We start from the raw sequence: 26,107 nt of genomic DNA on the forward strand, positions 1-26,107 counted from the left end.
TACGTTATGATATCCAATAAAGCATTTCACAAACTACTTAATAGCATTTCTTTTAACAAAACTCTAAAAAATCATACTACTATATTTGTATTTATATATTGATGTTTAAAATAGAAATCATCTAGGCACAAGATTGAAGGCCGGAAAATATGTTATATTCATCATTCTCAAAAATTTAACTAATGAAATTAATATATTTGAAATTTATAATTTAAACTTATTATTAATATTTCCCCAAAAGATATTAATTTAGTCAATTGGATTATCATGCACGAGCTTCGCCTCAATTTTGGTTTGCAATCAAAACTTTAAGTTTTGCAGATAAATATATTATTTGTAAATTTCTAGTAATTTCACTTTCCAGGGGAAAATATGATGTTCTATAAGACTATAAACAAATTGAAATGAGAAATAGCCAAACATTTGCAAAACATTAATTAATTTCTTTCTTAAGTGAGCATGAGAGAGTACATTTGAGCTCCCAAGTCCACCTAAAGAACATGGTACAAAATTTTGAAATCAACAGTATATATCAATGTCTGGTGTATGTATAATACAACAGATTCAACACACAATAACTTAGCAGTGTAAGAACTAAGAAGCAGGCATGCTAGATGGATTCCCATCAATGCAAGGGTTTGAGGTGGAAAACTTGGCAGTCAGGCTTGTAAGATTGCTTCGTCACCGCCTGTTCGAATTTCTTGTGTACAGCTTCATTCTCTTCTAAGCTGGTTTGGATGAAAAACCTAATCCACCACGATGAGCTCCGGAACTTGGCCTGCATAACAAACGCCCACTTGCTCATTCAACGACTCATTTATTTTTCGCTTTACTATGTTTCATGATACCCTGTGAACCCATCATTACAGTAACTGGAAACCAAACTTCCAATCTAAATATATTTGCTTAGTGCAAGAATAAGTTGTGATCAGCCCCTGCCCTCCCACTAAGTTAAGTTGTGATCCGCCAACATCATTCTGTAAGCATCCTATGGCGTATGTGCGTGTGTGAGGGTGGGTGGGTGGATCAAGGGAGTGAGAGTAAACGTTGAACTCAAGATTTCCTAGTGAAGAATTACATGTAAAAGAGACAATTTAGACTTACAGGGCGTCCGAATTTGGACAGCTCTGCCAATTTAGCTCTTTGATGGCCTGGATAACCTGCATTCACATGAAATTGGTAAAGCACGACTGTGAACTAACATGGGGCAGAGCAGGCACTCATGCCATGTTACTCTACTAAAAGCCTAAACTTGTGGGAAAATAAAACATGGGCATGGTAAATGGAGGAATGACCACGTAACAGCTGGAAAATACAAGAATGGTTAGGACTCACTACCATGTGGTGTCGAAACGGGTACCCGACCCGACACTTCGGGTACCCGCACCTGATTTCGCCCCCAATGTTAGTCCCGATACCCGTCCCGCACTGTGTCGGGTATAACCCGATACCTGAGTCGGGTATCCCGCACCTGACGCCGCGGGTACCCGACCAGACCGTAAATCACAATTCCTTCCTAACAATTTTTTAAATCAATACAGAAAATAAAATTAAAAAAATTCAAGAATGAAAAGTCCAATTCAAGAATAAGATGTATGAACAATGGAAATACAATGGAATAAAAATATACTAGGAAGATGCGAAATATACTATGAAGATGCGAGTGGTGTGGTGGGGGGTGGAGACGTCGCCGGTGGCAGCAGATGCGAGTGCTGTGGTGGCGGGTGGAAGGAGGCGGCGGCTTGGACGTGAGTGAGAAGAAAAAGGTGAAAAAAGGTACAGACGTGAGTGAGAAGAGAGGGAAATAGGTAAAAAAAAAGTTAAAAAAACTTAACCCTAATTAAAAGAAGAAAAAAATTATACTGTGACTGCATACTTAAAATAAAAAATGATAATTACAAAATGCTAGTATAATTATAAACAATCGGGTAATTTTCGGGATTAACGGGTACCCGCAAAACCCAAAATATAAATACCCGATCCCGACCCGTTTCCCGTTTCCGTCGGGTATCGGGTCGGGTAGGAAATTACCCGATACCCGCTACCCGTTTCGACACCCCTACCATGTATCATTAGGTTAAAAGAGCTAATGCCAAGTTTCTTGGATGGAGGGTGAGAGAATTTGGTTAAAAGACTCATCAAAAGAAATCGGAACCAAGATCTCTGAGGAATTACCAGATAATATAACTAAGCCATCAGATGCCACCCGTGCTAAATCTGGGACAGTCTTATTAATATATTTCGGTGATAGGTAATCCAATGCATCTGACACAACCACGAGAGAAAATGACTTGGGCTTGTATGGGAGGGGAAACTTAATATCAGCTACACGTACAACGCCCTTGCTCACAAGACTCTTGCAGTTGGCATCGGCATCATCTAATTCATATGGCTCTACACCCCAGGCTTCAGTGTCTTCTTCTTTTAATATTTGAGAGACTACTGAGCAGGTTTCCGGGCCTACATGCAGTACCTTCCGCATGCTGTCACCATATGATTTCTTAAGGATAGGTATCAATCTTTGAAGTTCAGCAGTACAGGAAACCCCACCTGCAGTAACAAATAAACACAAGACCAATCATCAAATCAGAGGTGATTTGTCTGAATCTGAACCCAAGCAAAAGAACTGAAACACCAAGTAGTGTGCCAAGAATTATCTGAGCAGATACAAAGTAATGGTACGCCTATCGAAGGAGGATTCACATCCTCATCAAGAACAATACTTAGTAGATTAAATGCATAACAGCAAGCAGAACTCTCATGGGTTAGAACAGTGCCCTTCGGATAAGAGAGTCCTATGTTTCCATGTACTTTACCAAAGTTAACTATATTTAAATTCTCTAATATTTGTGATTAGCAATACTGGGCATGGAAAAAAAAGTGCAGTTAAAATTATTGCAATACAAGTTTGGATATTATTAAGCATGAATTAGTTTAACTTAAGTACCATTGATGTACTAACACCAAATGACTACTTTTTGTTAGAGAGAGAAGACGATATAGTGTTTTGATGAAGATGTATTCATTTTGTTACTCGGATATGATATTAATCCTTAGGCACTGACAACAAAATCACAAAAAGTTGCCTTTATAACAAATAAAGGAAAAGGGGAGGAATAAAGAAATTAATTTACTATAACTAAAAGAGGGGTGAGCTTCAGTTATCGGCAATTACCCTCAAGTCGATTCAAAGCAGCAATATCACTACTCCTGCCACCTGTCAGGAAGCAATTTCAAAGTCAAATAACACCAAAAAAAACTCTGTACCAAATACTTCGAGGATCATCAAATGCAACGGTAACAATCATTGAATCTCAAAACTCTGTCAATAGGATGTGCATTTGAAGTCCAAAGAGATCAGTAACTAACCTGAACCATGATACATATACCCAACAACGAGCAGTGCTCCCTGAAAATATGTAGAAAATCAAGTCATAAATTTTCTCGGAGTGAAATCAAAAGCTACAGTAACAGACACGGCAATCAATGCCAGACAGCTCTTATGAGAAGTAGAACAGGAAGAAACGGCAGCTTTCTTGTTAAGCAGTATGCAGAAGTTAAAGAAAAGCCACGATACGAGAGTAATACAAAAGGTAAAAAGGCACAGTATTTACCACCACAACGAGTCCTATAGATAATAGAGGAGATGGACGAGACTTGTGATGCAATGCACCCATGAAGGGAACACCACTGTCTGCAAAGCGGCGGGAAGCATTGGGTCTCCTTGACGCCATTTGCAGATATAATGACCTGCTAGGTATTGGATCAAAAGCACTAGAAAATAAGTCCAACTCTTTGACCAGATATACTGAAGCATTTAACTACTAGAATCCTACCAGACATGATCTCAACCACATAAAGACACAAACTATCCATCAAATCAGCACGCCAATAGATAAACAAGAAAACCAACGAAAAATTATCAGCTTCTTTTCAATTCAAGATCAATGTCTGGTAGGATTCCTAGATCTCAACCACGTAGAAGCTCAAAGTTGCAAGTTGCAAACTTGCAGTACTACATCAATGATATCTATCAGAAAAGCTCAAAAAAAGGCAAATTGGGCATTTTCATGTACTGATGAACTAACACAAATTGCATCAACTAATATGATTGATCAAGCAGCCGCTTTATAAGCACATCAATTTTTTTCACACGAGTCTCAAACCCAACACACCAAGCCAAGTAAATTCAAACTACTAAAAAGGATCAGCCAGTTCAAGTCCATCAAATGGCGGGTAAATCCGCATTGACACATAAAACCCCTAATCTTTCAGTTAAACGTACTTCTCTACAGCTCAATTTCACACAGTCAACCACCAACAAGGCAACAATCACCAATCAACAAAAACGAAGCCATAAACCAGCAGAAATGCACAATTTAACTCAAAAACATACGATGAAATGATCAATGTAAACGGGAAAAGATACATAATTCAGCGAGGAAGCTACCTAGTACGAAAAATCTAAAGATGGGAGCGCACGAACTGGATTTGGGATCTAGATCTGCTCCCGATTCGAGTGGAAAAGCGCTCTTAGTAGAACAGCTGCATTTATCTTATTTACTTATCATATTTCCTTTTTTGCACTTAATAAATGATGGAGACGTATATAATTACAAAATTTTATAGTAGTGTGATTTCGAAGAAATTAGGTTGGAAATTAGAAATATTTTTAAGTTAGGGATTAACATTTTTTAAAAATATTATTGCAATACTAATTTATTATATTTATATTTATATTTATTTTTGTGATAATGAAACATCAATTAAATTTCAACAAATTAGACTTATTTTTGTGATAATGAAGCCTAAAAGCCGATTTTTCATTAACATACTTTGCTATTTGCCTACGAAATATTGTACACTTGATTTGCTTTTTCATCATTTAAATAAAACAGATAATATTATGAGCTGTAAATGTATTAGTACTTTAAATATTGAACATATTTGCTATATGGAGTGTTATTATTTATTTGGATTCAATATATCTAAATTATCTTTTTCAATTTGTTTTTATTATACATTTGATCATATTGTCTTTTTAAACTTTGAATTGGATGAGGGGAGGCACAAATGATTTTTAACTTTGATTTTTTATAATTTTTAGTTCTAATTAAATCGTTAGAATAAAATTATCATGCGACACATTGTGCTAAATGGGCCAAGGCTTGATATAAATGGGCTCTTTTAATCCGGCAGCTATGTCTCATTACACTTTTAATATTTGGGTCCTAATATTATATTTTTGGTCCGTTTCTTTAGTGGCATTTAGTTTCCAAAATAAAATAATACTAATATATAATCTATGATTGAATTGTAAGATTATTTTAGTCATATGCGGTTAGCTATGACTAATTATGTTATGACTATCTATATAGGATTGAGTTGTGGGATTGAATCTCATGAACCAAATACACTACAAATTTAATTCTGAGATACAATCTCATAACCGAAAATCCTCTTTTGTAGTTTGCTTACCTCAGTAAGTATGGATGCCGATTGGGTCGGCTCATCGGCTTTGTACCAATCTTATTTGTGTTGCAGATTAATCTGATTGAAAATTTTCCGGATAGACATTTTTGAACTCTAACCCCATATGTTTGGATTTCGAGATATAATAGTCTAATTTCGGTTTATATCACTAAGTTTTAAAATTCCGTACGTCATTTTTCAGATGTTTGATGTTATTCAGTAACAAATAGTGGTACAAGAGTTTAAGCTCTTACCATTTTTTTTTAGTAATAATACATATGTCCCCTAAAAATGAAACTATTTTTATTTTTGTTTGTTCCTTAAAAATACTATAAACTTTTTATTTTAGGAAGTGGACCACATAATTCATTAATACTATTTTCAATATTTTTTCTTTTCCTCTCTCGTATTTTATTCATTTTTTCTTTTTTTTACTTTACCAATTGTTCATTAAAACCCTTGTCGTTTCAAAAAGTTCCTATTTTCAGAGACGGATATAATAATTGTTGATTTTATGGAAATTCTCCAAAATCGCCATTAGCCCTTACTAATGGAATAAATTTGTATTAGTTGTGCATTTTCGAACCATGACCCACACAAACTATCACAAAACTCCTTATTTAAAAGTAGGCAAACAAAATGTTTAATTCACTGCATATATTAAGATTTAGACACAAAATCGTAGCTAAAACTCTTGAGCTGTAGTTAAGCATGTCTGAATTGCAATAACCATTCATGAATTGACATATGTACACATTGTGGTTAATAAAGATCAAATTTAGTAGACAAAACTTGAGCTTCCAAAGGCATGAAACAAGGATATACAAATTCAAAATGATGAGTCATATCCAATGATAGTTGTTAACAATACCTGCTTGATTCTTCACATCACCTTCATCGGCAAGTTTCTATACCTATATCATCGACTTTATCACTTCAGCATATGGAATGAGTCGGGTCGAGTACCTGTTGTGTTGGGCCCAGACCTATCGATGAAGTGGTTGAACTGAGTTTCTTTCTACTCCATAAATTTGTACTGTATTTAGTTTTGGATTTTGAAACTACGAACTATACAAACCATCACAAAACTCCTTACTCAAAAGTAGTTAGTCAAAAATGTTTAATTCAATATGTACTACTACTACATATTGGCTAAATCTCTTGAGCAATAGATAAGAATGTATGAATTGCAATAAACATTCATGAATTAAAGAAATGAACAATAGGTTTTTAGTATAAATGAATATTGGGAGAATGCTTGAGAAATAGATAAGCATGTATATTAAACATTCACGAATTAAATAAATGGATTAATTATATGGGACGAACTGATATTGCGCGCTGAATTTTACCGAAATTGTCCAAAATCACCATTAATTAGCCCTTGCCAATGTATTTGAGTTCCCAAATATACCCCCAAATTGATATTCCATAACTAGCATACTGATATTGGGCGTTAGAAAATCAAATCCATTTATTTTTTTGATTCAATGCTTGAAAATGGTTTTAGTTCTCAAATTAATTAATGATCTAAGGGATCAAATAAGTGTGCCTATAAGCCTAACTTAAGCTCTTAATTTAAAATAAGCGGTTGCGTAGATGAAAGTTGTGCCATAATGTAAAGTGTCATTAATTAATGGTCAATTATATAATATAATTAGATGTCATCACGCATGTATTATTCGAATCACATGCGACCAAATATTTGTGATTTAATTCTATTCGATTGTAGCGAAATTACTTGAAATCCAATAATTTTAAAAAAATATCTAAAACCAGCAATTATTTATAATGATTTAAGTTGAAATGTTAGTTATTTTTAGTATCTAGTGAATATTTTAGAAAAAAATGGCACTTAATTAAGTAAATGATTTAAAAATCCATTAACACCAAAAGTAGACAAATAATCAAATCTATAAGTTATAGGAGTACATAGACGTAACTTTGACTATTAGACTATTTTGGTGAAAATAAAAGGTTATTATTCATAAAAAAATACTCTAGCTCCTAATAATGATTTCATAGCTCGAGTTAGACATTTGCCCAGGTGCCGCATATAAAATGTTTCCCTTTCATCGCATCGATTACAACATTAATTATTGATATCATAAATGTGTGATCGATGTCACATTATTTTATTTTATTAACTAAATCAATTTTGGCGGGGTGTACAAATAATCAAAATTTAGGTTATTTTTGAGTAAGTAACTCAAAAATAAATTATGACCATTTGGAATTTGAAATTAGAAATCGCAATATATTAGGTTACTTTTGTGGCATAATATAAATACAAGATACCTAAATATAATAATATTTTTAATTATAGTATGATATCTTCGAGAATACGGTTTTTCACTAGAATATTGTTTTGAATTTTACTTGACTCGGACAAATTATTGATATTACTAATGTTTTTTAGTAAGTAAATTAAATTGTCCGCGGAGATTTAGCTGGCTTTTGCGATATATTGCGATTTCCAAGTTGCAATAGTGATTGCGATTTGTGGGCCCCATTCCCGTGTAACTGTAACTTTATGGCTGATGATAACCGTGTTTCTAATTACGTAATACTAACTTTTTTCATATCATATTTAGTCAATTTTCGGTTAAGTTTAAATTTGTATTAAATTATTTTCTTTTCATTCAATAAATGAAAATTAGTTGTGGAATTAAAATTTCGGCAGGAAGCAAATTACCAAAATAATTCAAATAGTTGTAAAAAATTACTTGATAGTAAAAGACAAATCAGAAAACAATGAGAAAATGACCACATGCTGAGTGAGATGTGGACAGCTTCCAGTATATAGAAGAGAATCAGCACCAATTGAAGAAGCACAATCCAATCCATTCTCCTCATTCTCTTCTTCACCAATTTCCTCTATTTTACACAGGCAAAACCCAGAAATTCGGTGAATGGGGGTGGAGTACACCTGCTGCGAGGCGGAATTCTTCATTCACATTGCCGTGATCGTGCTTCTGGTGCTCTTTGCAGGGCTCATGTCGGGGCTCACTCTCGGGCTCATGTCCCTCAGCCTCGTCGATCTCGAAGTCCTCGCCAAGTCTGGAACTCCAAAGGACCAGATATACGCCGGTGCGTCTTTTTTATTACTCTAATTAGGTAGAAATTGAAGCACAAATTCGGAAAATTTCAGCTGAGAGATGGAATTTCATCGCTTTTGTGTTGTTATCTGCAGCGAAGATACTTCCAGTTGTGAAAAACCAGCACCTATTGCTCTGCACTTTGCTAATTTGCAATGCCGCTGCTATGGAGGTAGTGATTTCTGTGTTTGTCAGAATTTAATAGGTTTGAGATTAATGGTGTTAGGTGTTTGTGTTCCCAGACGCTTCCTATTTTCCTCGACGGCATCGTTTCGGCTTGGGTTGCGATTCTCGTATCCGTCACTCTGATTCTTCTGTTTGGTGAGGTAGGGCTTTTCCGATTAAAGAAGCTCGTGTGAGAAATCTGGTAATCTAATAATTAAGGCCTAATTATTGCCAGATAATACCACAATCTGTTTGCACCAGGCATGGGCTTGCTATTGGAGCAACTGTTGCCCCAGCCGTTCATGTTCTTGTTTGGATTTGTTTTCCTCTTGCATATCCCATAAGCAAGGTAGCATTTCCCTCTTCTTCACTCTCCTATGTAGAGTATATTTGATTTCATTATTTTTAACACTTTTTATAATCTGTATTTTTTTTGTCTTGAAGTTGTTGGACTTCTTGCTTGGTGATGGCCATAGAACTTTGTTTCGACGCGCTGAGCTGAAAACACTTGTTAATTTTCATGGCAATGAGGTAAGGGCATGGGAGGTGATGGTTTTGGCTGTGTAATTTCCATCAAATGTAGCTCTAATTGGTGATGCGTAGGCTGGTAAAGGTGGAGAGCTCACGCATGATGAGACAACAATTATTGCTGGGGCGCTTGAACTCAGTGACAAAACTGCTAGTGATGCCATGACCCCCATATTGGACATCTTTTCAATCGACATAAATGCCAAGCTTGATAGGTATATGGATGATTTGGGACTCAACAACTTAGTTAGTTTGATCATTGTATGTGTTGTGAAATAGTGTTATTCTTCCCCTGTTGTAGGACTATGATGAATCTCATTCTGGAGAAAGGGCATAGCAGAGTGCCTGTCTATTACGAGCAGCCTACAAATATCATCGGGCTTGTTCTGGTACATGTTTCATATTTTGGTTTCAGATTATTATAAGTTTTTATGAATTTGGATGCTCTATTATGTTAATATCCCACGAACTAAGCAATCAGGGTGTTGACTAGGATCTGTAATTTTAAATTCTTTAGATAAGCTTTTGTCTTAGTTAGTGGGATCCCAATATTTGGTCATCCTCAGTCAATATTCTAGATATGAAAGGAGAATCAGTATATGAGCAAGTCATAAAACATGAAGTAGTAACAAATGTAAACTAGTAATGGAACTTCTACATTTCACATATTCACCTACTTTTATGAGAATTATCATCAGATTTCCTCAACTATAACTTCTTTTTTCGCATGGCGTCTGCATATATAGTTTTATGCACATTACTTTGTTATTGACTAAAGAGCCATAAACTTGTAATGCGTTTGTCCATAACTTTTAGCTTAATATGCAGTACCTCTAACTTTTCTTGTTTACCTATGTCTTCCAGGTGAAAAACTTGTTAACAATACATCCAGAAGATACAGTACCAGTGAAAAGTGTCACGATTCGTAGAATTCCAAGGTGTGTTTGAAACACTGAAACTCCAAATTTTTTATCCAGAACTGAGGCTTGAATGTGTGCAGAACTTAGTTATTCTATGCTCCATTAAGACGATTATCATTAGAATTCTGCGTGTTGTTAGTATTATAAGCTGGCAACTAGATACATGTGCAGCTACTCTTACTCATGCACTTACTCAAGCCTTAGGCATTCTTCTATTGTTGTTTAATTGTTGGTGAACATATATGTGGCCTAATATGTAGAGTGAACTAAACAATCCAAGTCTTGATAGTTGCACATTTATCATTTCATGAGCTGTAGCTCGGATCGATAGAATCTACCCCATACTTTCCTGGATTTGAACTTAAATTTGCACCAAAAGTGAACACCTCCCGATTAGTTTTGACATATGGAAAATGTGCTAATACCTCTACTTCCTCTTAAGGGTTGCAGAAACCTTGCCACTATATGACATCTTGAATGAATTCCAGAAAGGTCACAGTCACATGGCTGTAGTCGTAAAGCAATATACCAATACAACCGACAAGCCTGCTAGCCAGGCGCCACTAGATAGTAAGTCACATGCAATCCGTGTTGGTTTCTAGTCGTAAGATAAATGTCTCTGCAGTTACAAAAATCATAACCACTTACTATGACACCCTGTAGATCCAACCAAGGACGTGAGGATAGACGTGGACGGTGAAAAGACTGTGAAGACGAAGAGACCACTACAGAAATGGAAGAGTTTCCCAAACAATGGAAATGATTCTTTCAAAAACCCATCTAGGAGCAAGAAATGGACTAAAAACATGTATGCGGACATTCTGCAAATGGATGGAAGTCCGCTGCCGAAGCTCCCCGAAGAAGAAGATGCAGTAGGGATTATTACCATGGAAGATGTGATAGAAGAGCTTCTGCAGGTGAAGATAATACATTATAATGTGCTTGTCCTAACCCCTTAATTTTCATATTCTCTTACATTATTTGGTGGATTGCTTCTTGCAGGAAGAGATATTCGATGAAACGGATCACCATGTCGATGAGTCGTGACCATAATTGTATGCGAGAGCTAGATATACAACATTGATACTACGTTGAAAATGATGTTGTGACTTTGTCGTATGGAGTATTAGTTTTGGTTGAATATATGTAAGAAATTGAAAGAATTATTCATTGATTCATGAAATTCGATTAACAAAATCAAGGTGAATCGTGCCACAAATAATAATGCCACGTCGTGATTATATGTATTTTTATCTAGTATATACTATACTATAATACAATGGACTGCACGTTTAATTGATCAATGGTTATTGTATTTAATGATATTTCATGTGATGTATATAATTCAAAATAGCATTATATGTCGTCTGTCGTATACGTACTGATCTAATTAATCGTATACGTGATATGTAGGTATTTGTTTAATAAACTAGTCATTAAAAATGTAAAGTAGGAGTAACTTTTTACTTAATACTAATGAAAGTTAGTTTTAAGTGAAAGTAAGTACTAGTAGGCTGACCCGAATAGCCCGCCAAATTTATAGGGTTAGGGCTGAAAATTTCTAGCCCGATAAAATTACAACCCGATTAGCCCGCACCCGATTAACCCGCAACCCGTTAGGGCCAGACCCGAAAACCCGATGGGCTGGCCCGGAAACCCGATAAAATTTATATTGTTCTATTGTTTGACTCTAATTCGACACTTCATTGATTATTTTATAATACAGATTGCTGAAAAAATAACTTTCCATTTTATATATTAAATATATAAATTATATATTAAGTTTTTATTAATATAATAATAGATAAATGAATTAGAAACTTCAAATTCACTAAAAAAATATATTTAAATTTCTAAAGCTGCTTTAAAATTTCTTGATGTTTATGTTTTATGTTGCATAAATCTCAAATATTAGTATTTGATCATGTTAATATTTGAGTTTACGCATATATCTCAAATTTATTATAATTAAATATTTTACATTTTATAAATATAACTAATTTTTACCATTATTTATTGATTGATCGCATGGTTCATTTTATCGGTAGCAACCCGATTAACCCGATGGCTAGCCCGAAACCCGAGCTTTTAGGGTTAGGGCTGACCTTTTATAACCCGAAAAATACAACCCGATAGCCCGCACCCGATTGACCCGCACCCGAATAGGGTTGGCCCCCCGAAACCCGGTGGGCTGCCCGATTGACATCCCTAGGCGTGGGACAGAGCCTTGGGGTAGGGCAACACATTAGCCGCTGCTTATATACTCCTTTCATCAAGGGCTCATTTAGATGGGCTTTAAACTGGGCCGTATCCACCGAAGATACGTATCGAATCTGAGGTTTCCCGCCCAATACGGCCCACTCGCGGATACGCCAGGATACGTATCGTCGGTGGATCCGTCGGTCGCGTATCAAGTATCGGATACGTATCCGATACTCATAAGCTAGTAAGTATAAATTAGTCATAGCAATGCATATGCTATATATAGTGGTTCAAATTTTATTAACAGCTAATCGATCGAATCCATCTCTAATTTTATCCCAGCAACTTTAAAATTTGTCTACAATACAATTTTTAGTAATTGCATTATTCCATTTCATGTTTTTCCGTCAACAATTCTATCCAAATCATTTCAATTTGTATCACTCCAAGCAATCTTTTTTAGCGAATTATATTTAAAAAAATTAAAAACAAAACATTAATCTGTGTATACATTTTATTTTTGGAAAGTTTCAATAATATAAATTTATAGGAGTTCACATAATTGATAAGTTAAAAATTAGAATGTGACTGATATAATTATTAAATAGTGATAACTTTCACATATTAAGATAAAATAAATAAAGTGAAATTATATTTATTACTCGGTTTACTCCTACAAATACATCCAGGTTGTCCACATCATCAATCTGCGATCCGCCCCACTCTCAATCTCAAAATATCAACCGTTGATAAACTCCCATCCGACAACCCACATTTCTCATTCTCCCATATCAATAAACAATCTCAGCCGTCCCCAAAATTTCAAAATCCAACCGCTCCAATTCTCCCTCCATCCCGCCACTTCAAATTTCACACAAACTTCACTATAAATCACCACTGAAAATCCATTCCGTCTTCATCCCCAAATCCCTAATCTCAAATCCTCCCCATTTCCCCCTCTCACAAGCCCTAGAAATGGCTCGCACAAAGCAGACCGCCCGCAAATCCACCGGCGGCAAGGCGCCGCGCAAGCAGCTGGCCACCAAGGCCGCCAGGAAATCCGCTCCGGCCACCGGCGGAGTGAAGAAGCCCCACCGTTTCCGCCCAGGCACCGTCGCTCTCCGTGAGATCCGCAAGTACCAGAAGTCCACGGAGCTGCTCATCCGCAAGCTCCCGTTCCAGAGGCTCGTGCGTGAGATCGCGCAGGATTTCAAGACGGATCTGAGGTTCCAGAGCTCCGCCGTCGCGGCGCTGCAGGAGGCCGCCGAGGCTTACCTTGTTGGACTCTTTGAGGACACTAATCTGTGCGCTATTCACGCTAAGAGGGTGACGATTATGCCCAAGGATATCCAGTTAGCTAGGAGGATTAGGGGTGAGAGGGCGTAGTCATTCTAATCTTGCTGTGGCGGTGCTAAATCGATCATTAGGCTTAGTTAGTTTGGTTTGATGGTGTTGTTGTTGAATCTATGGTTGAATGTATGTCAAGAAGAGGTTGATTTCATCTTTGTGATGTCGTTTGATCTCTTATGAATATATATCAATGTTATTTGAAATCAATTCTATTTGTCCTTCAATTGTTGTATAAGCTGTCCTTGTATTTAAATCAAAATTCAACAGTCTTTTTAGGTATAATGCAGTGCAGATTTCAATCTAAACAAAAAGTATGAATGAATGAAGATGGATATGAACTCAGCTTCATATTCCAAATAAATTGCTAAATGATGGATTTATGTTCTTCTGAGCAATAGCAGGCAATTCATTCTTTAAAACTCCATTGATTTTTTCCTTGTTTGATTAGTTTGTTTTAACTTAATCTATTATATTTGGTGATATGGATACAAAAGTCCATTCATATTTTACAAATTCAATCCATTCACAATACAACAATGTCAAGAGATTTCATCAAATGACAGTAGACAGATGATCAAAGATTAAAATTAATGTACATACAACAAATGGCAACCATATAAAGATAGATGAATAGAGAATCTGATTTCCATTTTTAAACTGTACATGATCACTTATGATGTTTACCTCTCTTTTCCTTCCTCTTCTTTTTCTTCTTGTCTTTCGACGGCTCCTTTGATTTGTGTTTCCTCGAATGGCGCTTGCTCGAGGCTTTCTTGTTCTTGTGTGGACATGGCTCATCATCCGAAGACAATTCACTGGATTTCAGGGAATAAGGCTTCTCCGGGCCAAGCACGACTCTTGCTTTATATGGAATCGTCTCATTATCGCTGTCGAACTTGTTTTTGGAATCTGGGCTAAGGGGGAGGTAAGGTCCGGTTTCATCCATCCTCGATCCAACAGAACCCCTGCCTCGCTTGATTCTATAGGTGGAAACATGCAATTAGTACGGATAATAATTACCATCTACAATGAAAGCTGCTAAAACGACCAAATTGTACATGAATGAGCAAACAAACCTGGAGTGTAAAAATTGGTCAATTTCAGCATCCTTTAGACCTTCATCCTCCAATGGATCCAAACGGTCTCTTTTCTTTGAAGAGCGAGAAGAATTTACACTGTTATCCACTTCATCGCTGGCTCTACTTGTACTAGTGCGAGACTCACGGATGTCCTTGTGACTCCTTCCACTATTGCTCTCCCTTCTGATTCCTCTAAGCTTATTGTCCAGTTCGAGCTGCTTATCTCTTAGTCGCCACATCTCATTAACTTCAACTACACGATTAGCTGCAGCACCAAATATCAAACGGGAGTTAGGATATTATTGAGATACACGAGATAAAAGAACTGGCTAAAAAAGACAACTATGTTTCTGTGAAAATTCCCATACTTTCAGAAAAAACTACTTGCAGTCTCAATACATCAACAGTAGCACAACTCAGCTTTTTCCCCACAACAACCAGAAAAAGAAGAAAGAAAAAAGGAGAAAGTCCAATTTACTGTCCTGCAACTAACATCCGGAGATGAAACAAACTTCTTAGGCATGAAAAAGTGATTTTGAATTCTTTAGTTGATGGCCAATGAACAGGATTTCTCATCTCCATTAGTATGTGATATTTGCTGAATCAGTACTCAGATCTTGATTCAGAGTAAAATATAAAGCAGAAAATAAATTCTGAATGCATTTAAATAAATATTGCCTGTGTAGCTTCAATTCAGTAAATAATCTTAAAAAAGATTTATGACTTGTGCTTCATAGTCATGTCACACAAAACAAGAAAAAGATTTATGTTTAAAAGACAACAGAAATCCCCAACTTTCCAGCCTAGCTAAAGAAAATGCTATTGTTCAGTCGTTTCGTGAATTGTGGCTATCACCATATTCTAAGGTTTAGTACCTATATAAGCACAAACCTAAAGAACAACAACCACTATAGCCAGTAAGTAAGAGAAGGCCCCACACATATATTTGAAAGCCCATTCCAACACCAAACAAGAAAATAGGCATAAAAATTCACCTTGTTGTACTCCACGAACAGTTGCAGTCAAGAACCGAGAATTTGGCCTGCACCTAACTGTGGGCTCACGAAGATAAGCAAGTGCACCTTCTTTCTGAGCCTCACGGCGCAATTCTGCAGCTTGCTTTAAGAGAATGGCAGCTATTCTGTTTTCCGTCTCCAAATCCATATTGAACCTCAACAAGGATGTTCACTAAGGCAGCTAAAGAGGATATTCCTGCATATAGCACAAGCAGATTTTGAGCACTCTCACGTATCAAAGATGGCAGGTGAATACAAAATCAACATGCCCACGACGTGCACTTCACAGATGGGTGTACTTTGACTAGGTAAAAGAAAATAAAGAGAAGCCCATAATTCAAACTGATGCATCTACAAAAATTCCTCTCCATATCTGGAGACAATCTTGCAAAACTTAGATGTTGCAACTACAAATCAACCATGACCAGGCGGCAGGCATAATCAAGAAAATGACTTAAAAAAACTTTTTTACAGTTCAAAGGAGATTTGATGGTGTAAGGTATAAAAACTGTATTCGCAATATATGCCAACCATTTTCAGCTGAAAGACCAGATTTTTAAGTCTAATTCATATCAGAGATTGAGAAATACATATATCTCTCCCTCTCAATAGACAATTCATCCCGTAACTCAGAAGCTGCAAACTAAAATCTGTGGTGATAATGCACAATCCAGAAAAAATACAAATATATATTTAATAGAGTATGTTAAAACAAAGTATTTTCCCCCAATTTGTCTGCCCAAAAAATCTAATCTACAATTCTCCCTTATTCTAACTTCTGCAAAACCCACTCTCAATGAATTTCAAAATTTCATCCTAAAATAAGTAACTTTTCATCTACCCAAATAGCTTAAATTTTCATTAAACCCAGAATTTCCTCTGCCCCAGAAACGAATTCAACAATTTTAAATAGATGTCGTTTTCAATTTTTACAAGCAAAATTTGAAACAATTTGAGTTCTGTAAATCCTCTTACTCCCTCTCTATCCAAGTACAAATATCGATCGCGAGATTTGGACCCAATTACAAATCTCTGTAGTACGGGTGCCATCATTCATTCATGTCCCAAATTTTGCAGATGAGAAAAAAAGAAGAGAAACACCGGCATCTTTATAAATCAAAATAACAGAGAGTGGAGGAGAATAACCTTGATGGAGAAGAAGAAGCAGGACGAAAAACCTGGCGACGAAGAAAAGGGCTGAGCTTCGAGAAATCAAGAGAGGAAAGAGTACTGGTACGATTCTAGGGTTCTTCTCTCTTTGGTTATTAGTGTTCGTATAATTTTATTTTTATTAGTTGAATTTGATTAACTTGATTTAACATAGAAAGTTAATTTTGAAATTATTTCCTTCCGTTTTATTTTTATCCATAGTTAAAGGGTTTGGTAGGTCTAGGGGTGAGAAAAAAAATTGAAAATTGAATATCCAAATTGAATCAAATTAAAATTTTGAAATTCAGTTCGGTTTTATAATTTTTCGGTTCGGTTCGGTTCAGGCGAAAAAAAAAATCGAAAAAATGAATTATATTTTAAATATAGTATTATATATATTTATTCTGTTAATTTAATATAATATATATTCATTTAATATATTTATATAATATGTAGTATTATATATAGGGGTGTACTTAAAAAATAACTCAAATTAGAATCACAACATCCTTTCAACCATATGTTGCCACGTGAACGTGACATATATAAGCAGCAAAACAATGTTATTAAGCAACAAACTTAGTCGATGACTTAGATGAGCGGATTGCATAAAAGACTATTTATGTTGCATTAAATGCAATTTATTTTGCATTATAGACTAAAATGCAAAATAAATTACATTTAATGCAACATAAATTATCTTTTATGCAATCCGAGGTAATTCTTATGTGTCATCCTTTATTGCTTAATATCGTTACTATGCTGCTTATACCTAGGGATGTCAATGTAGCACGCAACCCGTTGGCTGACCCGAATATCCCGCCAAATTTATAGGGTTAGGGCTGGAAATTTCTAGCCCGATAAAATTAAAACTCAATTAGCCCACCCACGACCCGTTAGGGCTAAACCCGATGGGCTGGTCCGAAAATCCGATAAAATTTCTATTATTCTATTTTACTCCTAATTCGACATTTCATTGATTAATTTTATAATATAGATAACTACAAAAATAACTTTCAATTTTATATTAAATATACAAATTATATATAAATTTTTTATTAATATAATAATTAATAAATAAATTAAAAACTTCAAATTCACTTTTAAAAAAATATTTAAATTTCTAAAACATGCATTAAAATTTCACGAAATATCTCAAATATTAGTATTTGATCATGTTTATGATTGAGTTTGATCATATATCTCAAATTTATCATAATTAAATATTTTACATTTTATGAATATAACTAATTTTCAACATTATTTATTGGATTGATAGCATGTTAATCTTATCGGTAGCAACCCGATTAACCCGCTGGGCTAGCCCGAAACTCGAGCTTTTAGGGTTATGGTTGAACTTTTACAACCCGAAAGAATTCACAACCCAATTAATCCGCACCCGATTGACCCGCAACCCTAGTAGGGTCGGCCCGGTTGACATCCATACTTATACCTGCCACATGGCAGCATGTGGTTGGAATGATGTTGTGACTTTAAGGGTCAAAGGACACTAGTAGTCCCCTATAATTCTATTAATTTTATGTTATTTATAAAATATGGAGTATATATTTATTTATATTCTATTCGTACATACTTCATCCGTCCCACAAGAATATGCACTTTTCAATGTTGGACATTCTTTTTAGTCTAATAAGACGAGACTCATTCTCCACTAACAACACTTTAATTACTTTTTCTTTCTACCTCTCTCTTACTTTCCCAATTTTGTATTAAAATCCGTGCCAAACCCAGAGTGCATTATTTTTTGGGAACGGAGGGAGTATAAATAAGGGTTTTGATCTATTCAAAACTAAATTTAAATACAGAAATGCAGAACAAAAATCATACGCGGGACATTTTTAGGTCATTGTTAGCTTATACTCCATAATTTTTTTTGGTTTTTTGGTTTTGTTCGGTTTTTCAATTTTGGTTCGGTTAGGCAAAAAAAACAGAATCGAAACCACCGAATGCTCACCCCTAGATAGGTTTGATACTTTCCTTCGAAACATCGTAAATAAATAAATAAATTCCCAAATACATGAAATTTTAATAGTAACTCAAATTAGCTACACTAACCGTAATTTCAAAATGGATACCCCTATTTCACATTTCGAAATACCTAACTTATTGTACTAAGCAATCAATTATCATAGTCTTTCTTAATTTAAACTCTCAACTTTTACATAGTAGAAACGTATTTTAGTAGGAGTATTAAATAAAAGAGAAAAGAAATTTTTCTGAATTAAGCTGCAATTTTATTACCAAAATAGCCTCTAAATTTTAGACAAACTTTAATCCCGATCAAACAAATTTATTAAAGAAGCATAAGTATCTGAAAATGAAATTCTAAAACCACAGATGACATGGAGTATAGTCTAGGGTTTCTATTACCTTAAAAAATTGCAAATCATCACATTTGGCGGCTTTGAACTCTGTACAACTCTGCAACACACAGCAGCCTCAACCTCTCATCCTCCACACTCTGAGCTTAAAATGTCGGCGATTCATCAAAATGTTTCCACTTCTCTCTCCGCATCCACCTCTACTTTCCTCTCTCACAACAATCTCAACTCCCTCCGGCCTTCTCATGTTTCTGTGGCGGGGAGAATGAGTGCGGTTGTCATATGTGTTGCGACGCCGTCAGCTGAGAAAACTGGTGCCTCACTTCTCTCGTTATCCAATCACGTGCTCTCTTTTTTCAATCCTTCTGTTATCAATCAAGTGTCAATTTTTTTTTTTACTTTTATCTGGAATTTACGAATTCTGTTTGTTTCCCCTTTAAAAACTCGGTCTTTGTGTTATATCTGAGTAAGGATGGTTGGAAAGACGAGAGAGCTAAATTTTAAGAACAATTTGGAACTTCTGCTTGAATTAGCAAAAACAATAAGGAGATGTGGAGCTATGGATGTGTAGTGACGAATGCTACGGATTGATAAGATGAATATTGCAGTTGACGTTAAAGAGAGAGTTTTGCTCATGAGGATGAGAATGTTATTCTTGAATGTGCCCTGATTGGTTTCTTCCATTATATTGAGATTGCTCAAGACATTAATTTTAGTTCAGTATTCTGACTGTTGGTGCTACTTTTGATGAAGCTTACAAGACGAATGTGGCGCGCAATGAAAACCTAGCTAAGCTTCAAGCTGGCTATCTCTTTCCCGAGGTCTGTTTCAGGACTGTTGTTTCTAACTGTGTTTGATGATTCTTGTTTTATCGATGCAAGTGTAGTTGATTAGACTCTCATTATGCCTGTGCTTTATTAGATAGCAAGACGGAGAAATGCACACATCGCTAAAAATCCAGACGCTAAAGTTATCAGCCTTGGAATTGGTGACACAACTGAGCCAATTCCAGAAGTCATTACTTCTGCCATGTCAAAGGTATTGTTTTCTGAGCCTCATCAACAATTCTTTCTAGATTTTTTTTACGAGGGTAAACGTGAAGCTTACTCTTATATGGGTGTGCATGTGGACCCACTCTTCTTGTATCTTCCCCTTGTGTGTGTTTGCATCAGTGGAAATTATAGTCCTGATCCCACAGGCTGTACTTAGTAACTAGTTTATTCATAATTGTCAGAAAACAACTGGGTTTGGTAGATTGGGACACTATTGTTTCTACATGTTTAGCATATGCTGTATGTAACAATGTTTTGGTGCTCTTATTTCTTATTCAATGTTGATGCTCTTCCACATATTATGATGACAATTGTTCTTATTATCAGAGATCAGAAGTGCTGTCGACAGTCTCTGGTTACAGCGGTTATGGTGCCGAACAAGGTGAACAGGTAGTAATCTTCTTGTCTCTTCTGTTATGTGCTCTGTGTTTCCTTTTGCCCCCTTTCCCTCCACCAGTATCTCATTTCCTTCCTTTTCCAATCTGAGTGAGAGGTATGGTGGCCATTGGTATTGAGAAACAAATACACTCATCTTTCTAACTTAATTCTTAACAGAAATTGAGAGCTGCCATTGCTTCAACCTATTACGCTGGCCTTGGCATTGAAGAGAATGATATATTTGTATCTGATGGTGCTAAAAGTGACATATCTCGCCTCCAGGTTAGCCTTTTTCACTTCTATTTTGGGCAAAGGTCCGCAATGTACAGGGGCATTTGTTACTGGATATAGCTTGTTGGTTGCTTAGAGTTTTTATTGATTCTTGTTTGGCAGGTCCTTTTTGGATCTAATGTGACAATGGCTGTTCAAGACCCATCTTACCCGGTAAATATATTATGCTTTATTTTATTCTTGCTTGCCTCCTCATTATCTGCTGCTAATGAACTGTTATACGGAGTAACTGTTAGCAGGATGAGGATCTATTGGCTGTTCCACATAGAAAATTTACCTTTTATTTTCTTTGGAATTTTATGAAATATTGCCTCTCTATAGGCTTATGTGGATTCTAGCGTTATTCTGGGTCAGACTGGGCTGTTTCAGAAGGATGTGGAGAAGTATGCCAATATTGAGTACATGAGGTGCACGCCTGAAAATGGGTTCTTTCCTGATTTGTCCACTGTTGGCCGGACAGACATCATCTTCTTTTGTTCTCCAAATAACCCTACCGGTTCTGCTGCATCAAGAGATCAACTAACCAAGCTTGTACAATTCGCTAAAGAAAATGGTTCTATCATAGTCTATGATTCTGCTTATGCTATGTACGTCTCAGATGATAGCCCTAGATCCATTTTTGAGATTCCTGGAGCTAAAGAGGTTTGTGCTATATCCAAATTTCCTAATCCAATAGAATTATTATTTGTATGCTTGTGTCTTGTATTTATATGATGTTCTTCAGATCCATCCTTTCTTTTACTTTCTACACTACATGCACTGCAATAATGGCACTCTTGTCATAAATTTGTAGTCTCACATTTTTCAAGAGAAAGCATGAAAAATGTTTGAAGATGAGAACATGTTCATGAAGATAGAGTTCCCCTTAATAATCTTTTGTTCCTAAGTTGGTCATTTCTATTGGATGCAGGTTGCATTAGAAGTTTCTTCTTTCTCCAAGTATGCTGGATTCACTGGAGTTCGTCTTGGCTGGACAGCCATTCCGAAAGAGCTCCATTATTCTGATGGTTTTCCAGTGGCAAAGGACTTCAACCGTATAGTGTGTACTTGTTTCAATGGTGCATCTAACATTGCTCAAGCTGGTGGTCTCGCCTGCGTTTCACCTGAAGGCATTAAGGTCGATTCCTTGTCCAAATCTTTTCATTTTCTTCCCCATTTTCAATCTTTAGCAATTTCTTCAGGAGTATCACATTCAAGAAAGCTTAAAGATGATTAGAAGAAAATGAACAAAAAAAATGATGCCTGGAATGATGAGCATGACTCTTCTATGTGCAGGCAATGCATGAGGTGGTTGGTTTCTACAAGGAAAACACAGCTATCATCGTTGACACGTTCAATTCGCTCGGGTTTAAGGTTTATGGAGGCAAAAATGCACCATATGTTTGGGTCCACTTTCCCGGCCGAAGCTCGTGGGATGTGTTCAGTGAGATTCTGGAGAAGACCCATGTCGTCACCACTCCCGGAAGTGGCTTCGGACCTGGTGGCGAAGGTTTCGTCAGGGTCAGCGCTTTCGGGCACAGGGAGAATGTTCTCGAAGCCTGTAGAAGATTCAAGGAGCTGTACAAGTAAAACCCAATCAGCAGTGGCTCTAATGCTTGAATTGAATCTACATGCTTTGTCGTTTTCTCCATCACTAGTAAAAAGCCTGTGTAACAGACTGTTTAATCCTCACTTTTCTTTGAATAAAAAGTATCAACTCCATTTTACAGTTTGTGTTCAAATAGCGAAAATGATTTGCACGTAAAGACACAACCTTTCTACTTAATTGTTACAAAAAATCTGATGAAATAACATAAAAGCCCAAAGTTCATGCATTTAGATTAAAAAAATAAGATTCAGGGAAAAACTAATGTGGAAGCTAATACGCTAAAAAAGTTGAAAGAAAGATATTGAAAGTTGGTATATTTACATAACATACTTCTTTTTATAATCTAGGCACATTTGAAGTGCATTAAGAATTCTATTATACAAAACATTTACTACTCCCTATTTTGGAGAGAGACCGGAGAGAAGAGAACAGCTTCAACCTAAATTACAAAACTGAGAAACCTACATCTGTTGTATGCTCTTACAAGCCTCCGATTTGCAAGTGGACTTATAATGCCCGGTTCGATTGCATCGACTACAATGGACGGTATGCTTCTCCCGGTTGAGATCCTCCACGCACATTCGCTTCTTCTCGGGGCGTCCGGGAGGCCGCCTAACCTTAGGAGGCCGTACAGTCCTTGTTTCATCGTCCATGGTGGTCTCACCCTCGCCTTCCTTCTTCAAGTCGATCTTACCCGGTATGGGATTGATCTCTTCAGCGTATGCAGCAGTGTAGCTAGCCACAGTGAAGTGCTTTGCTGTGAAAGCATGTATATGGTTCTTGGAGGAGATGAGTGCTGCAACAGCGTGCGAGCATGGCAGCCCGTAGAGCTGCCAGTTGCGACAAGAACAGGAATGCGTTCTGATGTTGACGATGTCAGAACGCTCAGCTGAGAGGACCTCAAACAATACCTCATCTGATCGAAGAACTTGATAGGTGGAAGCGCGATTCATGGCCTCGATCATGTGCTTCTCCGCTGACGGGGCGAGAATGGAGAACCACGACTTGCACCTGGCGCGCCTCTCCTCAAACTCCATTATCAGCTTACAGTGGATCTGTTTGATCACCTGAGTCACTGGCAGCTCCCGGGATTCAAGTATCCATTGGTTGAACTCCTCGACGTTGGATGAGAGATGGCCATAGCGAGTTCCCTCAAAATACAACAACGCCCAACGAGAAGGTGGGTATTGTTGTAGCCATTTCGATGCTTCTGCTGAGACCTCCTCGAGTTCAGCCATTTTCTGCTTGAACGCAGAAGCAGTAGTGGCGTATGCTGCTTTCCAGAGCAGCTGGACAAGCCGAGGGTTCTTGAATTCTCTAACAATGCTTTCGCTCAAGTGTTTCATACAAACAGCGTGACAGCAAGCCGGGAACTTCCTTTTCACAGCATCCCCGACACCTTTCTGCCATTTGGATAAGAAGGTGAGATGCGGTATGATCTCCGTATGCATCTCAAAGGCCTTGCGTAGCTCCGACAAGAACCACATCCAACTCTCATCGTTCTCCACATCAACAACACCAAAGGCGAGCGGAAACAATCCACCATCCGCATCAAAGGAAGTTGCAGAAAGCAACGTGCCAAGATATTTACTTTTTAGCGGAAAGCCACCAAGCCCAATGATAGGGAGGCAACCCTCAAAGAACCCCTTCAAAGAAGCATAAAACGAAATAAACACACGATGGAACCGGTTGTCAGAGCCAGCGGTAAACACCTCAGCAACACTTCCCGGGTTGTTCTTCCTGATCTGCTCACAGTACACCGGAAGGAGGTAATACCCTTCTTCAGAAGAGCCGTATATGGCTTGCAGTCCGCGCTCCTTGGCACGCCAGGCCTGCTTGTAGGGTATAGTGATCCCGTATTGCTCATACACATCGTGCAAGATATCCTTGGGCTTGTAGTTTATGTTGTCACGCAACCGTTCCTCTATAAAGCTGACGATCCAGTCTACAGAAGCCTGATGATGCCCAGCGTACGCGTTCTTCTCACAAGTATGTGCTTCACCTAGACTTCTTATTGTGAAAGTCGGAGCATTTGGAAGCTTCACAGCACGTATGCGCCATGGGCAGCCCTCAGCAGCACATTTAGCTATGTAACGGATGAGATCACTCTTAACAATCCGAAGCTCAAAGTGCTGTGCAATGGCGGCCTCTTTGATTGCACTCCGGAAGGCCTTAACGTCTGGAAACTCCTGGCCAACAACAAAATTGCGATCTTCCATAAAACAAAGTATAAACGGAAAGGTTCTGCTTCTTCAACACAACTATTAACCAATCCGCTTATTCGATTCAATAATTTCCTCAGCAACTGTACAGATAGTCTACAGTCTAAAAAATCACACACAATAAACTCAGTGTTATTCTGCATTGCAATAGTAGAATGTGTGAAAAATCAGCAACATTCCAAACACATCAAATATTCGATAACCTCATATTTTGTGTTCTAAAAAAAATTCCAAAAACAACACTAATACGAGTAATAACATAAACAGTACAAAAATTACTGTTTTCATCACAGATATTAATTAGAGTGTAAAAAGCTCGGTATTGACAAAAGTAGAGTGTAGATACAGCTCGAAATACTCGAAAAGCAAGCGAATTGCTTCAATAAAATAGAGAGGAGCTTTTCATGGAAATTAATAGAGAAACCCCAGAAAACAAGAAATTGTATGAAATTAAAGAGTAGCAGGAACATGATTAATTGTGACAATCAACAGTAGAGCTAAACAGACGAAGAGGGAGTGAATTAGAGTATGATACCTGAGAGTTACAGTGGAGAGTGATCGATGAGAGAGAGTGAAGTGGGATTGGGGTTGAGAAGAAAAGGAATAGAGCTGAAGGAGAGAGAGGTCAAGACGACATTTTCATATTCTTTTCTAACTTTTTTTTTTTTTTGGATATTTCTACTTTTTTCTTATTGGACCCATTCACTTTTTTGTTTAGTTTTATATTGATCAATTCTGTAATAGTTAACAGTACATTTTAATTATAAGGCCATATTTAGTACTACTATGATGGAATGAAAATGAAGGTTGTAATAGAAGGAAGGTAGGAATGAAATGTCAATTTTTTTATATTTTTATTTATTTTCTTATTCATTTTATCGTATCAAGCAAATGAATAAAGTGGAATTATGAATCAAATTCATTCTAGCATACCGAACAAGGTCTAAGTGCCACTTTTTATTTAGAATTTGTTAATGGCCTACCAAACTCACATCATTTGATTAAACTCTAGTACTAGTTTGTGTTCTATAATTTTAAAATTTAAATAATGAATCAGATAATTTGAAAATTTCTCAATTCTCCCATTTGACCAACTTATTTACTAGTAGTATTTATTAAGTTTTTAGTACTTAAACACAAAACGTCACCTAATTATCTATTGTCACATTAATACAAATTTATTTTATTATTTATTGACATCACCAAAGTTTACAGCGTATGCACCAATTTCGCTTTGGATCTTTCCTAAAAAAAG

General features: G+C 36.6%; 6 protein-coding genes across 7 annotated transcripts; 3 read left to right on the forward strand and 3 right to left on the reverse strand.

Annotated features, from left to right (window-relative positions):
- Positions 1-422: 422 nt before the first annotated feature.
- LOC121754018 (probable pectin methylesterase CGR3) lies at positions 423-4,603 on the reverse strand. 2 transcript variants are annotated; one of them, XM_042149344.1, is made up of 7 exons: positions 4,451-4,603; positions 3,615-3,750; positions 3,370-3,409; positions 3,176-3,217; positions 2,176-2,550; positions 1,105-1,160; positions 423-778 (listed from the first exon to the last, which is right to left on the reverse strand). In XM_042149344.1, exons 2-7 carry the CDS (start codon positions 3,732-3,734, stop codon positions 626-628), a joined length of 786 nt encoding a protein of 261 aa, XP_042005278.1. In that variant the 5' UTR covers positions 3,735-3,750; positions 4,451-4,603; the 3' UTR covers positions 423-625. The 2 variants fall into 2 exon arrangements, with proteins under 2 accessions (XP_042005278.1, XP_042005279.1); XM_042149345.1 differs by having other exon boundaries at positions 3,615-3,753; positions 4,451-4,594.
- A 3,705-nt stretch (positions 4,604-8,308) lies between these two features.
- LOC121754010 (DUF21 domain-containing protein At4g33700-like) lies at positions 8,309-11,380 on the forward strand. Its single transcript, XM_042149333.1, has 11 exons — positions 8,309-8,562; positions 8,666-8,742; positions 8,813-8,896; positions 8,971-9,084; positions 9,180-9,266; positions 9,339-9,478; positions 9,565-9,652; positions 10,128-10,201; positions 10,626-10,753; positions 10,847-11,100; positions 11,186-11,380. The coding sequence occupies exons 1-11, from the start codon at positions 8,385-8,387 to the stop codon at positions 11,228-11,230; spliced, it is 1,269 nt and encodes a 422-aa protein (XP_042005267.1). The 5' UTR covers positions 8,309-8,384; the 3' UTR covers positions 11,231-11,380.
- A 1,908-nt stretch (positions 11,381-13,288) lies between these two features.
- LOC121754027 (histone H3.2) lies at positions 13,289-13,942 on the forward strand. Its single transcript, XM_042149354.1, has one exon. The coding sequence runs from the start codon at positions 13,361-13,363 to the stop codon at positions 13,769-13,771; it is 411 nt and encodes a 136-aa protein (XP_042005288.1). The 5' UTR covers positions 13,289-13,360; the 3' UTR covers positions 13,772-13,942.
- A 275-nt stretch (positions 13,943-14,217) lies between these two features.
- LOC121754019 (DNA ligase 1-like) lies at positions 14,218-17,099 on the reverse strand. The gene is made up of 4 exons (XM_042149346.1): positions 16,977-17,099; positions 15,810-16,026; positions 14,812-15,079; positions 14,218-14,715 (listed from the first exon to the last, which is right to left on the reverse strand). Exons 2-4 carry the CDS (start codon positions 15,976-15,978, stop codon positions 14,403-14,405), a joined length of 750 nt encoding a protein of 249 aa, XP_042005280.1. The 5' UTR covers positions 15,979-16,026; positions 16,977-17,099; the 3' UTR covers positions 14,218-14,402.
- A 2,249-nt stretch (positions 17,100-19,348) lies between these two features.
- Positions 19,349-22,748, forward strand: LOC121754005 (LL-diaminopimelate aminotransferase, chloroplastic-like). Its single transcript, XM_042149329.1, has 9 exons — positions 19,349-19,635; positions 20,075-20,142; positions 20,243-20,359; positions 20,701-20,763; positions 20,929-21,033; positions 21,145-21,195; positions 21,364-21,684; positions 21,953-22,159; positions 22,318-22,748. Exons 1-9 carry the CDS (start codon positions 19,473-19,475, stop codon positions 22,609-22,611), a joined length of 1,389 nt encoding a protein of 462 aa, XP_042005263.1. The 5' UTR covers positions 19,349-19,472; the 3' UTR covers positions 22,612-22,748.
- Positions 22,749-22,894: 146 nt separating this feature from the next.
- On the reverse strand, positions 22,895-25,501 carry LOC121754001. Its single transcript, XM_042149326.1, has 2 exons — positions 25,388-25,501; positions 22,895-24,955 (listed from the first exon to the last, which is right to left on the reverse strand). Exon 2 carries the CDS (start codon positions 24,847-24,849, stop codon positions 23,092-23,094), a length of 1,758 nt encoding a protein of 585 aa, XP_042005260.1. The 5' UTR covers positions 24,850-24,955; positions 25,388-25,501; the 3' UTR covers positions 22,895-23,091.
- Between the last annotated feature and the right edge of the window lie 606 nt (positions 25,502-26,107).

This window comes from Salvia splendens, chromosome 11, assembly GCF_004379255.2.
Source record: "Salvia splendens isolate huo1 chromosome 11, SspV2, whole genome shotgun sequence".
Taxonomy (NCBI): domain Eukaryota; kingdom Viridiplantae; phylum Streptophyta; class Magnoliopsida; order Lamiales; family Lamiaceae; genus Salvia; species Salvia splendens.